At 43.1% G+C, this 18129-nt stretch overlaps 1 protein-coding gene across 1 annotated transcript in view; it reads right to left on the bottom strand.

Annotated features, from left to right (window-relative positions):
* Window positions 1-14638, bottom strand: part of NXF1 (nuclear RNA export factor 1) — a 42918-nt gene extending 28280 nt beyond the window's left edge. The window contains exon 1 of the mRNA XM_083165580.1: window positions 14482-14638. Within this exon, the coding sequence (XP_083021706.1) occupies window positions 14482-14509 (28 nt within the window). The 5' untranslated portion in view covers window positions 14510-14638. The remainder of the gene's footprint in view (window positions 1-14481) is intronic.
* Between the last annotated feature and the right edge of the window lie 3491 nt (window positions 14639-18129).

Genomic DNA, 18129 nt, shown 5'->3' with positions numbered 1-18129 from the left:
CGAGATCGCATGTGATCCTGCTGCCTATGAGGGTCCCGGGCGGCTCAAGGGGAAACAGATGCGACTTCTTTTTCCGTAGGAGAAGTCGAACAGTGTTTGGGCACCTAAGACAAGTTTCTAGCAGAACGAAAGTATACAGGGTTAAAACCTTAATTCACAAGGAACTATATTGTAAGCAGCAGTTAATAGGATAACCATTTTGAGTTGTCGGTGATCCTGGTTTATTATAGATAGGAAATAACCGAAACACTGCCATTTGCTGCATACATACAGAAACACAGAGGCAATCACAAGGTAGCAGACTAGCTTTCGAAGCTTTTGCGTTGAGCGAACTTAGCTAGTAAAATATATTCTTATAAAGAAAAATAAAAAAAACACAATCTTACATGGATAAGCAACTTTATCCCAAGTGGCTTACTGATTTCCCAGGAGCTAGTGTACACCAAGTGCACCACCATAGCAACTGAACGCAATGGAGCATATGCACCTGCAGCAAAAACATTACATAGAAAAGAGACAGCCTGAGGGACTTTTCTAGCTTACAAAACACTCCATGAAGTGTACCGTCACCTACACACAGCGGAGCACAAATATAAATGAGAAAGTGGACTAGTTGCGAGTTAAAGGAGATTAACTTTTTTTTTAGGACCCACAAACTTGCTAAAAGAATCATAAAAGTTACAGATACCAATTAGTAGCGGTTCCAAAGTTTAGTTACTTCTAGAAACAGGTTTCTAGCCAAATTAAGTAGTAAATGTACTAAAATGTGAGTTCTATTGAATAGGTTATATTGCCCATAGCAACCAGATTACACTACTTAGCACCTTCTATAAAAGAGATGGAATCTGATTGGTTGCTATGGCAACATCCCATCTTCAACTGAACTACCAGATTAGTAAAATGTACCCCTAATACTGCTTTCAAATCACAAGATCTTGATCCTGGGTCCGGCCCCATCACATTAATCCTGTGTATACACAGAACCACCCAGGTTTAACCCTTATTAGGTTTGGTGCTTTCACACTTCACCTCGACCCAGCAATAACCTGGGTTTAAGGTGAAGTCTGAAAGGGGTATATGTTATAAAAAGTAAATCTGTTGGATTTTCACACCTTGCTTGAGCAACAAGGAGCTGCGCCTAATAAAATAAAAAAAGTAATTCAATGTGGAGTGTTGGGCAGATTGGGATTACCTGTATGTAAATGACTGGTTGCCTGATAGCTGACTATACAACAAGTAAGGGTGATTCCTTACCCCCTGCACACTAAGTTAGTACTATTTATTTTAAAACTTATTTTAATGTCCATTTTTTATTATGGAATTTGCTTAATTTTTTTGTAATTAAACATATTTTATTAATATACATTTTCCTTGTCGCAAAGTCCACTATTTTTATCTGCTTTTACTTCGTAGGTACGATATATGTCCTCCTTTTTATTGTCCTTTTCAATACCTTAGACGCTGGACCCCTAATTCTACATTTTACATTGAGTTATCTGGATTAATGAACTGTTACTTTTTAATCAATGCCTAGTGCCCTTCCGAGTTACCTGGACATTTCCATGTTCCAGGGTGGCGACACTTGATTTAAATGAATAAAAGAATAGTCTCAGTAATGTAATCAATGTTTCAGAGCTATTACCCACGTGAACAACACTGTGGTCCTGCTGTGGGCAAGGGTGCTATGGCATCACAATGCAATTGCTCTCCCATCACCATGGTAACACCACAAGAAGACTATGGAGGGTTAGAAGGAACAAAATGGTAAAGACGGTATTTTACAGGCATGCAAAAACAGCATAGTATATCTGGTTGCTAACATGCTGAAGTAATAAACTTTGGGAGAAGCATGGATAAAGCATACGGACATTCTTAATTATAACCTAGCTATGACTGTAGTAAATGTCTTAAAGGAATAATTAAACTAAGATAAGATGCAGGAGAAGCAACCTATAAAAATTATGTGGCAGGGCTCAATGATGTTCAATAATGTGTATGAGGCATCCCAGATCTACAGAAGACAATGTAGGCAAATGGCTCATTAAGCCCCCTTGACACTAGTTTTCCGAGGCAGTAGACCCAAACGTGACTTTCGTAAGAGTCTGTGTCCTCTGTCTCTGCGTCTTTGGAACGGTGGTACTGCACCAGTATTTCGATACCTTATGGATGCCCAGTTGTGTTGAAAGCTGAGAAAATGTTAGTTGATCAGCAGCGCCTTTTTCTGCAGACGAGTGAATGGCATTTCTATGAAGCGTCATGCGCTCTTTAAACATTGAGTTTTTCCAATGTAGCACTTGCCGTGGGAGGGCAAGTGATCATATCAACAACGGATTCTGAGCTGCAAGATAGTCTGTCTTACGGTGTGTACACTCTGTGAGATTTGCTATGCAACTTAAGATTCGAGTGCTATACAATCTTTGCTATCTCTGTACTTTTAACATACAATCAGCATTACATTTGCACTATATAGTTATTGCTGCCCTGTCTATCTGAGTTTCGATTTGTGCTGTCACGGGAGGGCGCATCGGGATCGAAAGGTAAAAAACCTGTACGATCTGCATGCGATTTCGACTATATAGTCAAAATTGAATGTCAAATCTCACCGTGTGTACACAGCACTATAAAGATTTTCTTGCCGGTCAGGGAATGTGACTAATGAACGCCACGTTATGCAGTTCGCACACCTGAAGCACCCCATTTTTGTTAAAGCGTACTCCTGGCTTAATGGGTTCCAACACATTGGTTTTGACCAACGGGCCTCTTAAATTGTGTCCTCGTTTGTGGTAATCCATGATATAATGATTCTTTAAGATTGGTAAATCATGATCAGAACTGATAATTGGCCACAGCTGCCGTGCCTGTTATTTTGTGCGGTCACTACCTGTGCTGTTCCGTGGGATGCAGTCTTTTTCGTGGGCAATAGCTTTTTTGGATGTGTTTAATGGTTTCTCTTGGCTGCTTACTGGCTTTTAAGCACTGTTGTTCTAGTTTAGTTTGATTATAGCCCTTAGTTAGACATTTTACACATTATTTGTTGAAGCTGTTTTACTCTTAACAGTGTCACTGTTTATGCAACAAAACCGTAAAAACTAAGAATACAGTAGACTGTATTTCAATGACTGTGTGTGGAAACTGGATGCTAACAGCATGTTATTTCTATCAGTAGTTTTTATATACATGCTGGTTACTAGTTTTGTCTCATTTTTAATAATGAGGACATCAAGGTAATGTATCTGAGTGTCGCTACAGTCGCATGCGAGTTTAACTGGGTGAGGGAGATCTATTGTGGGTATCTAATACTACTTTAACCCCGTGAGTGGTGGGTTTTACTGGGGCAGGTTTGTCCTACCCCAGCAAAACCCACCACAGATCGTAGGAAGCCACCAGCCCCCCTCACCTTCGCTCTAGTGTTAGTATGCCGGATCTCCCCTACCGCCTGTCAGTGATCACACAGGCGACAGGCTCGGGGATGTTTCGCTCCGAACATCCGCAAGCCTGCCAATTACTAGTACTAATGGCGGTGGGGGCAGGGGAGCTCCGGCGTACAATCGCCAGAGCTGAGGGGACAGCAGAGCGGCCACTGGGGGGGTGGACGCACAGGTGATACACACCTGGACACCACTGGCACACACCTTCATTTTAGTGGTATGCCTGGAAATTTACCGGGACAACCCGCTGCGGCAGCGCTGCTGAGCCCGGAAAATTTCCGGGCATACCACTTAAGTGATTGATGCATAGCAATGGCCCTGCCGACAGGATGAGTGTCTGAGAAAAATACATCTTTCTCTATTGCAAACATAACTATTAGCCAGCGAGGATGCCAAGGCAGAACATGGCACAACCCGCTGAATAAAAAGATACAGTGTGCCATATGGTCTCTGAGCAATAATAAGCCAAAATCGCCCGGCGAACCATATTGCACCATATGTACACACTATTAGTTGAATTATTCCTTCCGGATTTAAGACATTTAGTACATTCATAGCTAGGTTATAATGAAGAATGCCAATATGCATTTTCCATGCTTCTCCCAAAACGTATTATTTCAGCACGTTAGCAACCAGATATACTATATGGTTTATACATGGCTGCGAAATGCTTTTTTTTTTTTTACCATTTTGTTCCTTCTAGCCTTCTGTAGTCTTGTTGTTTTGTCTTACCATGGTGATGGGCGAGCACTTGCACCCATGCCTGTAGCCGGACCACAGCGTTGTTCACATGGGTGATCTACAGTATATAGGTAAGATGCTTTATACTCTTTTGTATCCTTATGAATGATAATATCTGAAACATTTTTAACTTTACTGAGACCAAGTAGTCATTTAAATCATCCGTGAGCACCGCCACGCTGGAAGACACACACTAATGCCCATGTGCTTGTCTCAAGGGGAGAGCATCCCTGAATGGGTATACTGTAAAATAAAAAGACGTCACTCCAGGCCTTGTATTAAAGTATGATTTATGGCTGCACTCGAACAAGTAAAGAAAAACCAGTAGACTGGAAATGTGTCCCAACGTTTTAAAGCCCTTGTGGCTTTTTTATCAAGGTGCAGAAGAATCCAGAATATATAAAAAAAAAAAATATATATATATATATATATATATATATATATATATATATATATATATATATATATATATATATATATATATATATATATATATATTTATTTTTTTTTTTTTTTTTTTCAAACAGAAAAGAGGAACTGCACAGTTTTTAAAGATGCTAGAGTGAACCCTATGATCCGATTCAACAGTTTCTGTTACAAGTGGCAAATTACATTGATGTTCTGTATAGGGCAAAATAAACACGTTTTTACTCAGTGCCTCAGGAGGTGTGCAGAAATGTGCAAAGAGCCGGAGGTTTGGGCGCACTACCTAAAGGCTCGTATACACGACTAGACGATGCGTTCAGTGAAAGAAATTGCTGAAGAATTTCCCTTGAACTTTCCAGTGTTCTGGGAAAACAATATCTTGCATACACACTGAACAATATGATTAAAGATCTAGCTAGGGTCTAGTAATATGCAGATTTTTGTGAATGACTTAGCTTGAGCTGCATGTACAGAAACTCATTAATGAGCTGCAGCAGCGCGCTTCGTTCATCGCAAACACACTGGCCGATATTTTGAATTATATCATTCAGGAGGGCCAAAATTAAAGAAATTGTTTTAAAAAATTGGCCAGTGTGTACGCACCTATAGAATTTAGACATTTACCATGGATCAACATGATTATTTTAGGCACAAGTGCGATATTTAGCACCTACAATTTGTATGCGCTAACCAAATATTCTGGCAGGAAAAATATGAATCCACATACTTTTAGAAGGCAGCGTGTATAAAAAGCTGAAACTGCACTACAGTAAAAAGACACTTCACACATCCTTCTGTGTTAAACAAGTTGTAGACACCTTGTGGTACTACACATGCCAGCATGCCCAGACAATTTTTTAGCACAAAGGCCATAGGTGTGTGTAAATTTGACTCGCACTCATAACATCCCTACATTGTGCTTTTTTCTGAAACAAACATTGGTAGGTAAGTTGGACTAGAATTAATATTTGTAATTCTTAAGGCCCATACATATTAGGCGATTTTCAGCTTAAAGTAGCTCAGTTTTGGCGTTTTGAGCTACTTTCAGCTCAAAATCCGCCATTGTGTATGTCCGGACAATGAGCGTTGATGTGTACTGCCGCATCGTCGTCGACTGCTGCCATTCATCTGGCTGCTTTACCAGCCGAGTGAACCACTTTCCAGTCTCCTACTGTAGAAAGTAGTTCACCCCCCTGTGAAAATCGCTGGGCCGGGCTAAAATCACCCATTGTGCATGCACTGAATGATTTTCACATAATAGCTCTGCATACACTCTAGGTAAAAACACACCTTTAGACTGTAGTAGAGCAGGAAGTATTGTGTATTAGTGAGGGGTGTATTGGATTTTTTCTACTCACCTTTCGCTCTGGGTGGGGCTATCAATTAAGGCCCAGACACAGGTCTGCTTCATCTCCTATCTTACCTGTATGTGGGCAGAATCGGGACATCTGTCAGAATGAACTTAGGTCTACAGTCGACCTAGTGGGTCGACCCCACTAGGTCGACTGGCAGGAAGGTCGACCTGACTTAAGGTCGACATGGGCCAAGGTCGACATGACTTAAGGTCGAATTTGCATAAAGGTCGACATGAGGAAGGTCGACTGGTCATAAGGTCGACATGGGTTTTTCACTGTTTTTTTATCCGAATGTCGACATAGTCGACATGGACACAGTTGGCAATGAGAATCGGACGCTCGCAATGCTTCGGGCACGGTGCCTCGCTGCGCTCGGCACACTATTTTATTCTCCCACCACGCCCTAGTGGATGGTAGGGCATGAAATACCGCCTGTCGGCACATGTCGGCTCAAAAAACAGTGAAAAACCCATGTCGACCTTATGACCAGTCGACCTTCATCATGTCGACCTTTATGCAAATTCGACCTTAAGTCATGTCGACCTTGGCCCATGTCGACCTTAAGTCAGGTCGACCTAATGACTGTAGACCTAAGTTCATTCTAATAGATGACCGCATCCCATGTGGGCAGCTGTGTACTGCTGATGTGTGTGGCTGCGAAATGGCTTAGTGTAAAGTGTGACAAAATATTTAATAAGAATTTCGTCCTTACACCAGAAATGACCGGAGGACAACATCTAACTTCTAAACTCCCCCAAACAGACTGCAATCAACATTGAGTTAATAAATTCACCACCTCCAACACCTTAATTTACAGCCTGGAAACCCCTCACTAAGCTCCCTGCCTGCATGTTTCACCAAAACCTGTATTTTCCTCCTCTGACGCCACCTCCCATTTACTCGCTCTGTCAGGCCGGATGACCACCAAGGTGGTGGATCGGGTATCCTCCTCTCCCCTAACTACACCTTTCATGTCATCCCACTCCAAGGGCGGTATTCAATGCCCTCGACAAGTGGTGGTGAGGGAGGTTTGTATGGTAAGGATGGATGTTTTTTTTTTATTTCAGCAAGGATGCAAATGCAGAGTGCCCACTACATATAGAGGTGAACCTCGTCGTTTGGACGGCTGCACTCGCTAATTCCACCGCAATGAAAAGACCCAACAAGGTAGAAATGGCGAGTGAAGGGGGGTCCGTTGAATACTGACCTGCAAGCTATGACGACGAGCTATTGGCACTGCTTGCCATCATAGCATTGAGTACATCCCTTTGCCTCCCTTACCATTGTGGTCCACTCTATCCGCCTCATCTACCCCATTCAGCACCATTGTTCCCTCACCAACTGCTCCTTCTCAGTGTCTGCCTGTGGCTCCACCTGACCCCCTTCCATTCTTCCTGTCTGTGTCCCCAAGGGTTCTGTCCTAGACCCCTTCTCTTCTCACTGTACACCTCTTCCCTGGGTGCACTCAAACTCATCTGGCCTTCAAGATCAGCGCTATGCCAATGACAAACAACTATACTTCCCCTCCCCCCTCTGGAGTGTCTAGTTGCCTCTCTAACATCACCTCCTGGATGTCTAAGCACTCTCTGAAGCTCAACATTGACAGAACCAAACTCAATCCTTCCTCAATCCAGCATTGTGCCCCCCCCCCCCCCCCACTCCATATCTCCATCACTGTGGACAACAACATCATCTCCCCCATTCCCCAACTCCTTCTGAACAAATACTTATTTACAATTGCGTACAAATGCAATTGTTTTTTTGTAGTTGCCCTAATTTTGGAGCAATTCAATTGTTGTGCCATTTGGACTCAGATGCAGCACCACACATTTCAGCACACATCCTCCTTGGGTGGTGAACTGAAATATGCATAAAGTTGGCTGTTTGGGCAGCCAAGCAGCACATTTTTGTATAGTGTCTATTTGTTCAGATGGGTTCAGGCACTTTATGCAGCCAAACACTGGCAGTGTGTACAAAAAGACACCAAACACTTGAATATTGCCCCACAATGTCCTGTCACTTTATACGGGAGATCAGACACAAACTAAACAATTGAATTGCCTTCCCAGTGACCTAAATGTTGTGGTAGATAGATTGAAGAGGAGTTATTATAACAACAAAAAAAGCCTCGCTGACGTTACAAGTGAATATAGGTTACATCTGATTGATGAATCACTAAACTCATTTATGACTGATGTGAAATCTGTAGACCAGGCAGAACAAGTTAGACCAAGTAGTGTGTTGTGTACACTGGCTCAGGGAGTAAAGTAGGCTGTGTTACATAAAAGATTTAAGGAAACTTTAAATGCGTCTAGCAGCTTATTCTCACGAGGAATGACGGATGGCATACCGAAATCATTAATCTACCTAGCAGCAAGTTTACCCAAATCCTCCACTACAATATGACTAGATCATTGGTGTCAAACTCGTGGCCCTACATCTGTTGTGGAACTACACATCACAGCATGCCCTGCCACAGTTTTAGCAATCCTTTATATAACATATGTGGCAGGGCATGCCGGGATGTGTAGTTCCAAAACAGATGGAGGGCCATGAGTTTGACACCACTGGTCTAGATGCATCCACACTAACACAAGTCTCCTCCCTAATAAACAGAAATTATTAGCATAGTCTGTTATCTGTTACAGGAAGCCACACAGCACTATACGCACAGCACTATACACAAGGAGAGGAATTAAATAATTTTCTCCTGTGGCTGCCATTGAATGGCGGTTGATGGAGGAATTAAAGTGATGCTACATTCTGGTGCAACCAGAAATGAGGGAACCCATTTCAGCTTGCATGCTCCTGAGAAGGTGAGCTATGTGCGAAAAGTCCAGATAATACTTTTCAGGTCGCACCCAATTACTTTATGTAGGTTAAGCGGTTTTATGTGTAAAAAACAGTCGGTTTGGACACAACATATAAGAGGAAGAACAATTTTTTTTTTTAAATACTGCCGCACAATCGCCTGTCACTTAAGACCAGGGATGGGAAACCTTTGGCCCTCCAGCTGTTGTTGAACTGCACATCCAAGCATGCCCAGTAAAATATTTAGCATGGCCAATGAGGTAAACTGTAGAAGATCAGATGTAAATTTAACCACCCGCTAAACATTTCTTGCTGCTTTCACACCACAAAACCTGCTTAGACCCGTATTTAAAATGTTTCTTAAAAACAGGTAAAAGCAGGGTTCATGCCCCTTTCAGACCACACATTTACCCGGTCTTATACCAGGTCTAAACAGGTTTTTGTGTCTGAAAGCAAATAAAGGCATTTCCAACTCCGCCCCCCCTTCTTATGCATCCTCTCTCCTCCCCCCCCCCCCCCCCCCCACTGAGGCATCCTATCATTTCTTCCCCCCCTACCTGGGCAAGGCAGGGAAGGAATCCGGGTAGCAGGGTCAGGTTGGCAGTGCTGGCGGGCAAGGGGGACCCTGCGGCTGATGGGAACTAGTAGTACCCATCGCCGCAGGGACCCCCTGCCCACCAGCGCTGCCGACCTGACCCTGCTACCCGGATCGCTTCCCCTGCATTGCCCAGGTAGAAGAAGATTCCTAAGGGGGGCTAAAGCCACAAAGTACCACAGGGATATACGCTGTGGTTACCCACCGTGACAGCCACCATAACATCAATTATATTTCGCCATAATTTTTAATTACACGGTCACATAATAATTAATTCTTGATTATTGTATCTAACACTTTTTGATTTATCTTCACACTTTGTTGTCACATAAAACATAAAATATCAGCCTGGCTATTATAATGCCTCATGGGAGAACATCCCCACATTGAGACCACGTCTGACCAAGGCTGACACACATTATTATTATTATTGTTATGTTCATTAATCTACGAACCTCATTTTATAAATTTATTTATTATTAATTCTATCTCACTCACTATTAAAATTCCGCTTCACTATATTGCATGCAAAAGGACATACGCATGCGACCCTGCCACCCAGGAGCAAGCAAGCGTTTCATGGGAAATCCTTTGCAACTTCTCCCTCAGAGAAATCGCATAGGTGTATGGCCAGCTTTAGAGTTTGGTGAACATTCTAGCACCCCACACCTTACAAAACCCATGCAGTTCCTTCTCCCTGCCTGGGGTGTCACTGTCTGCTTTTAGTGTTTCTGATACAGGCCACAATGTGATAAGACACCCAGGCAGGGAAGAGGAACTGCAATGGTTTTAAAAGCTGGCGGGTGATAAAATGAACTTTGTAAAGGATATCAGTATGCCTATCCCAAGCATGTTTAAATTGCTCTTCTGTCTTAGCGTCTACCACCTCTGATGGGAGGCTATTCCACTTGTCCACTTCCCCTTCTGTGAAGTCATTTTTACTCAAATTTCACCTGGAACTTCCTCCATATAGTGCAGGGCTCGACAAACCCCGGTCGCCACGGAGACCAGATTCTGGCCGGGTGGGCTTGTGGTGCAGTGCCGGTCGTCAACCCCTCCTCCGCTACCACCGGCTGTATAGGAGCCAGAGCGAGGCAAGAGCAGGTCCGTCGCGGTGAGCGGGTCGGGAGCCAATCAGGAGCGGCAGTGGTAGCTTGGCTCCTGATTGGCTCCGATCTGGCGCAAGTTTTAAGATAGCCTGATACGGGGGACGGGGGTTTTTGCCTGCCCTGGCCTCCAGCAGCAGCTCGGATCTTACACTCATGTGCCCGTTATCCCTGCTCTCCCGCTCCCTTCACTGGGTTTTCCGCACTACTAGCCGCGGTCTATGCGGAGCGCTGCGGTCGCTGTGTAGGAGCCGGCTGTCATCTCGCACCCCCTGGCCATTGCGGCCACCACCACCTGGCAGTCCAGCCGGCACAGCAGCATGAGCACCCTGCTCAGCCCGACCCGCATCTCCCGCCTGCAGGAGAAAGAGGCAATGCAACATCTCACTGAGTGACCGCCTGCCATCTACATAGTCACGGTGCAGGTCAACAAGCGGGTGCATGTTAACCCCCATAGTGGCAGACCATGGTAACCCCATAGTGGCAGACCATGGTAACCCCTGGCAGACAAGAGATTGATTAATAAAATGGAGAACCTAGGATTGGGTGAAAATATCTGCAGATGGGTAGGGAATTGGCTATGTAATAGAGAACAAAGAGTGGTTGTGAATGGTGCCAAATCAGATACGATACCAGTACTAAGTGGAGTGCCCCAGGGTTCGGTTTTGGGGCCCATTTTGTTTAACATTTTTATTAACGATATTGGGATAGGGTTACTCAGCAATGTATCCATCTTTGCGGACGATACAAAACTTAGCAAAGTCATCAAATCATCAGAAGACATCACCATGCTTCAAAATGATCTTGCAATTCTAGATGAGTGGGCAAAAAAATGGAAGATTAGGTTCAATGTAGATAAATGTAAGGTTATGCACCTTGGGAGACACAACCAGTGTGCAAGTTACAACCTTAGCGATGAGGAACTTGGTAATTCCATACTTGAAAAGGACCTAGGAGTCCAAATAGACAGCAAACTGGGATGTAGTGCCCATTGTAATGTAGCTACAAAAAAGGCCAACAAAATTCTGGCATGTATTGAGAGGGGAATGGAAACTAGGGACTCAAGGGTAATTATGCCACTGTATAAAGCATTGGTGAGACCTCACCTCGAGTACGGAGTGCAGTTCTGGGCCCCACACTATAAAAAGGACATCATAGAATTAGAAAAAGTCCAAAGGCAAGCAACAAGCTTATTAGGGGAATGGAGAATTTAAGCTACGGGGAGAGATTAAGCAATTTGGGACTATTTACATTGGAAAAGAGACGTTTAAGGGGGGACATGCTCAACATGTACAAGTATATCAAGGGCCAATATAAGGAACTGTCACACACCCTCTTTTCTACTACAAAGGAATCTAGGACACGAGGGCATGAGTATAGATTAGATGAAAAAAGATTTCATTCAGCTAGTAGAAAGAATTTCTTTACGGTCAGAACAGTCAAACTCTGGAACTCTCTTCCCAGAGAGGTGGTAACGGCTGGCTCATTAAATGTGTTCAAGGCAAAGTTGGACAAACATTTACTGGAGAAAAACATCCATGGGTACAAATAAGAAATATAATTTGTCTGTAAAATACCAGAACCTACCAAATCAGCAATGGATATCTATACCAGGTTGAACTAGATGGACGCAAGTCTTTTTTCAGCCTTACCTACTATGTAACCATGGTAACCACATTGCAACAAGCATTTACCCCTGGCAGACCATGGTAACCCCATATTACCAAGCATTTACCCCTGGCAGACCATGGTAACCCCATAGCAACAGCATATTAACCCCTGGCATCAAGCAAGAAACCCATAGCAACGAGCATGTAGGTAAGTGGAACTTATGTGGCATAATATGTAATTACGGCCTGTGGTATTATATGTAATGAACATTACGATGTTTGGTATAATGTGTAATGGACATTACGGTGTGTGGTATATGTAAATGGGCATTATGGCGTGTGTACATTTTTGGGGCATGCCTTTGGCGCGCACTGTCCCTATTAGTTTATCTGGCTCCTAAATTGTCATCCTGGCTCCTAGATTTTAAAGAAATTCGTCGAGCCCTGCTCTAGTGTCAGTGCATGTTCTGTTGCTCCTCTTCCTGTGAAGTGTGTCTCCCACCTGTACCTTGATATATTTGAAAGTTTTTATCACCCCCCCCTTCTCTCTTTTCCCAGAACAAGCTTACATTAATATCTAAAAGGTGGCCATACACTTCTACGACATCTTGTTGCAATGTAGATCCATCTAATACCACTGGAGTCACCTGGCAAGATCGCATGCGATATATTGCATGTGATATATATCGCATGCAATCCCAGAGTCTGCCTGATCCAACAGATCCTACGTGCAGCACTTGCAATTCAGGGGCTCCAATCAGATGTGCACGGTATCAGGACTATTGCCCAGTTTACCAGATTTCTCGGCCTGGTCCATCAAAATAGGGCCATATCACACTAGTGCTACCTGAACAGTATTGAGTCCATAAATAAGCTTATACCCAAATCATCTATATATGTCTGATTGTGTCTCTGAAACACTGCTATCTGTTGGCAGCAGACTAGCTTTCTAAGTATTTGCTTCGAGCGGGCTTACTAGTTAATAGATATGTATCAAAGAGCATATGCTTGAAGTAGAAACAACGATAAAAAAATATTTCACAACACTTTATAGGCTTGAAAGTGATATCTAGTGTCGAGTAATAGATACGGTTTGGAAAATATGTCTGTGGGTTATGGGTTACCGCTGTATAATATTTGCTAATGCAAGCATTGAATACTTATTGAGTGCATTTGTGTTCTGCAGGAGAATGGCATTTATTTTTATACCTGTACACACTGGTAACCACGTAACATCAATAGGGATATTCTTAAACATAACATAGAAGGTGAATAACTGCTTATCTATGATAACTATTGGTGAGAACAGATCTATGCTGTATTTTGTGTTACAGGTTTGTTTATTTTACAAATATTGAAAACAAGGATTTTAGGAAAAGCTTTCATTTTCTTTAGTGTTTACTTATACGTGGGGAACACCACCTGCTGATCTACATTCAGCTGTACATTCTCCAGTAACAGAACTTATTTTCCTTAACAGAAGCAAACCGATATGGGAAAAGCAGCTAAAGATCAGAAAATGCACCCATAAAGTAGGAGGATCAGTAGGGGTGCTCCTTTAAGGTATACCGCAGAATTCCATAAATATCCAAATTCCTGGTTGTTCACCAAAGAGGGCATGTACCATTCATACATAGTAAAGATTGTAAGCTTCCAGCAGGGCTCTCCTACCTCCAAGTCTGTCTGTTGTTACCCAGTTTATGTTATCACTGTCTACTATTGTAAAGCCCAACGGAATCTGCTGCGCTATATAATAAACTGTAAATAATAGTAAAGAATTTTTTTCCCAGTAATATACCATAATCCAATAATAACCCCAAAGGGTCTTTGCCAAGACAGGCAACAGTAGCATAACAATTTGGGGTGTAGATAGGAAGTACACACCAAATTGTTATACTTCTGTTGTGTGACAAAGACCCCATTGGAATATGTTATACTACTGAATAAACAGATTTCTAACCTCAATGAATGGTTTGTGCCCTCTCTGGTGAACAGCAAGGAATTTCGATGGCTAGAGAAATGTGTGTGTGTAAAATATATTATATATATATATATATATATATACATACATATATACACATACATTATAATAGTTTACATAATAATTAGTGACATAGTGTACAAATCATCGAGTAGGGGACACACGCACACTTCCATATGATCTGGTGAGTAGGTTCCAGCCGCGCCACCATATCCATCTCCCGCCTACAATGCCCCCCACCGCCAGCACGACGGTGACTACGCTGCAGAACTACACGTCCCAGCATGCCCCGCCATTCTCATGAGGGAAGCCGCCGCGATGTACACTTGCTGCCTCTCTCCCATCGCAACCTTTACACGCAACATTACAGGCCTGCATTAAGCACGGCGCTAATGACATCCTGCCCGCGTCCCTCAGACATTCCTTACCGATATAAGACCGTCCACCTTCCGCCATTTCTAACTCGTTCGAAATGCAGCTCTCTGCCCAACGTCACTTCCGCAGGAGAAAGAGAGTAACGCCCAGGACTTCCCACTAATTACCATGGCGACTCGACGAGTTCTCACCGGCCATGACGCAGATGCCTGTGTCTGCAGACACTAGAGAAAAAACAGGGGCAGCTGCCACGGGGTAGAAGGCGAAACAATGCATTCCACATGCGTCACGTGATGTAGAACGGCCATGTCGCAGAGAGAACGATACCGAGCGGCATCTGAGGCGTGTGGCTTCATTAATATGTCTCCCTTAGGAGGGACAAAGATGTGTATGTGAAAGTTGCAAATGGGTAAGGGCGAAAGAACAGCACATCATATAAGCACAACTACTCTCTTCCTGATCAACATCCAAATGTATTAAACTTGGGGGAATCAGGGATTGCTTTATTCATTTAATCCAGGTCACTGAATGGAAGTTGGCATGTGATGTTACATACATACATTACAGCCTGGGCAGGCAGTGTAGTGATTGAAGTGCTGCGATACCCAGAGCCCTGGTATATAACGTGAATATAGTCTTGGAAATGTCACTTGATTCATTATTTTCACTTCTTTGTAAAATAATTAAAGGAAAAGCGGAAACCGTATCGGAGACTTGTGAAGACCTATCTGGCAGATGCACCATGTGCGTGCACAGAGGGGGGTGGGTTTGGAGTTCTCACCTATTTTATTTAACTTGTCCGTTCCCATGCTGCAGCTATTATATATGGATGTTTTGAGGCCTGTTCTTTTTTTGAGTGAATATAGGTTGTGGTACTGGAAAAGGCCTCCCTAGGTATCTGCTGAACTACATAAGTTTATGCATGGTGCCCTATGATCTGAATCTAGATAACACCTGGAGTCATCATGCATTTATGATATAAATGTGACCAGGGTGATGATTTAGGGAAAGAAGATTAAGGCGACAATTTTTAAAATCAGTGATCGCGTATATTTACTGATTTTCACAGAAACAAAATATACATATTCAACTCATTGTAATGTGGTATAAATGAACTGGAGGGCATTGTAATGCTACATAATATTAACTGGGGCACTGCAGTGTAGCACAACATGGAGTGGGGACACTATGGTGTGGCATAATATGAACTGTGGGCAGCTCTGTAATGTGACGTAATATGAAGTGAGGACACAATGTCATAATTGCCCGTATTCAGTGCCGTTGCCGTGGCTGGTGAGGGGGTTAGACAGTGAGGATTGCAGAAAACCAGCGATCCTCGCTCTTTAACCTCCTCGCCAGCCGATAACCCTATTCAACTTTCCAGAGGGAGGATTCCTTCTAACAGCGAAACCCTCAGAGAATCAGCTGCATTTCACCACAGGTTTCGCTGCTTCAGCATCAAAATACACAGATTCCTCTGGCTGCAAAAATGGAGCCAGGGGGAATCGCCGTATTAGGGGGGTCAGTTGAATACTGTGAGGGCGAGCGGTGGCAGGCAGCCCTGCACGCTGTCACCACTTGCCCCCGGCAATGAATACAGGCCAATGTGAATTGGGGTACCGTGTTGCATAATGTGTACTGAAGCCATTTCGTGTGAACTAAGGCACTACTATTATTCATAAAATAACCTATTACACTATTATGGTTTATAAAACAACTAGGTTGCTACTATGGGACGTACCGTTACCTGTCCTCACTGCACAGCAAATAACTGGGTCAAGCATTTCGACCTGGTAATTTGTCTTTCTTTCAACATGGATCTTTTTCCAGTGTGATCTGGATAAACCAGGTAGACATTCCCTGGTCTTCAAGACTTCTCTATTACTGATCATAGAAAAAGAACCATGTTGAAAGGCAAATTACCGGGTCAAAATGCTTAACCCAGTAATTTACTATACAGGGAAAATGGGGGGGATGGGGTGGTTGGCATTCAAATAGGTAGTTCAGACTTTTCAATCCGAGCAAAGTAAAAGGCACTCCTATGGTTCATGAAATAAACTAGGGCACTATTATTGGGCATAAAATAACAATTGCTGAGGATTAGTGTCTTTGTACAGTGGCGGTATATGGTCATTAGGTCAACATTCATTGGGTTGACATGGCTTAGTACGACACATGAAAACCTTGTCCCAGTCCCCAAGGAGATGGCATTATCGTCCGGGAGGTGAATGGATGCCGCACACAGGCATCCATTCACCTCCGCTGCCGCCGCTGCTGTCTGCAGTGTATAGCATGTCCCATTTACACCGCAGCTGACCCAAGACTGACCCGCTATCAGCAGCTGTTGATTGTGCACCACACACCATCCATTGACTCGCCGAAGACCCGGCTCCTGAGGAAGCCGGAATTTTACTGATCTGGGGAAACGTGTTGAGCATCACACTGGACCCTTTCGCTCTCACTGATGGTCATCCTTGATCCCTGAAAATAATAGAGCACCACCGCCAAATTCTGGATTTAAAGTTTCAAACAGAGCTGCTGGGACACCAAGCCAGGTCCCTAAGAGACTTTCCAGTTCAAAGAGTGGTTGCCATCAGGATTCTACCAAGCTCTTTGCATACAAGAGCCATCATTGCTACAATCATCTACCCGTCTACAACTGGAGGGTACACACCTACAATCCCTCATCCAATTTCATCAGTGGAGCGATTTCCCAGTCAGTAATATAAGTTCCTATCATGGATGTTTTATGACATTTGACTTTTAAATCCTGCTACATACCGCTATATGTCACCATTGTGACAATTCCCCCATCCTTTATTTTCATTTTTATGTATTTTGTTGTACATTGTCTAAGTTAGGTTTTATTGTGTTTTACATTTGCTATTATTAGAGTTAAATAAATTAATTTTATTTGGATTACCGTCTGAACAATTATTCAGCCAGAGCTGGCACTTTGTATATATTTCTGGGCCATATATATGCCTTTATTCATTGCAGCCGCAGAGTAAGTCCCCTGCCACTAACGAATGGTTTTGGACATTTTCACTTGGCTGAGAATTCTTCGCTGGCCGTAGACATCTATTGTACAGCATGCACATTACTTCACAAGGCGGGATTTTACTATAGTGGGGCACATCCCAGCATGCCTTGCATCAGTTTCAGCATGGCCACATAGCAAAACAAATGCAAAGCATCCTGGGATATGTAGTTCATTAACATCTGGAGGGCCGGTGTTGCCCAGCCCTGGTCTACCTGATCGCTGTATGTGGCTAATTCACTCAGAAGTGACCCGGTCTGATTTAAGCCCTGTGTACAGTCAGTCGGTGGTGTTTCCTGCCTTAAAAGGAAAAAGACTCAGTGGTAAATGTACTAATGAAGGAGTTATATTGCAAATGGGATGTTGCCCATAGCAACAATCAGATTCATTTTTTTATTTTTGCTCCTTCTAGAAGATAATATCTGATTGGTTGCTCTGGGAAACATCCCATCTTCAATAGAACTACCATTTTAGTAAATTTTCCTCTCTGAATGAACCTTGTGGTGATGGTTCTACCAGATGAATAATCAATAACAGTTCTTTAAAACCAGTTTCTGAGCTTATTATACATTTGTTACAGATGGAGATAATTAGTAATCCTATTTCATCTTTAATAGAAGACTATAATATACATTGTGGGGGTCAAATTTCACAGCTTTTC

This window comes from Crinia signifera, chromosome 11, assembly GCF_055691185.1.
Source record: "Crinia signifera chromosome 11, ASM5569118v1, whole genome shotgun sequence".
NCBI classification, from domain to species: Eukaryota; Metazoa; Chordata; class Amphibia; order Anura; family Myobatrachidae; genus Crinia; species Crinia signifera.
Note: the sequence above shows the minus strand (reverse complement) of the source record. Positions and strands in the feature narration are given on the sequence as shown.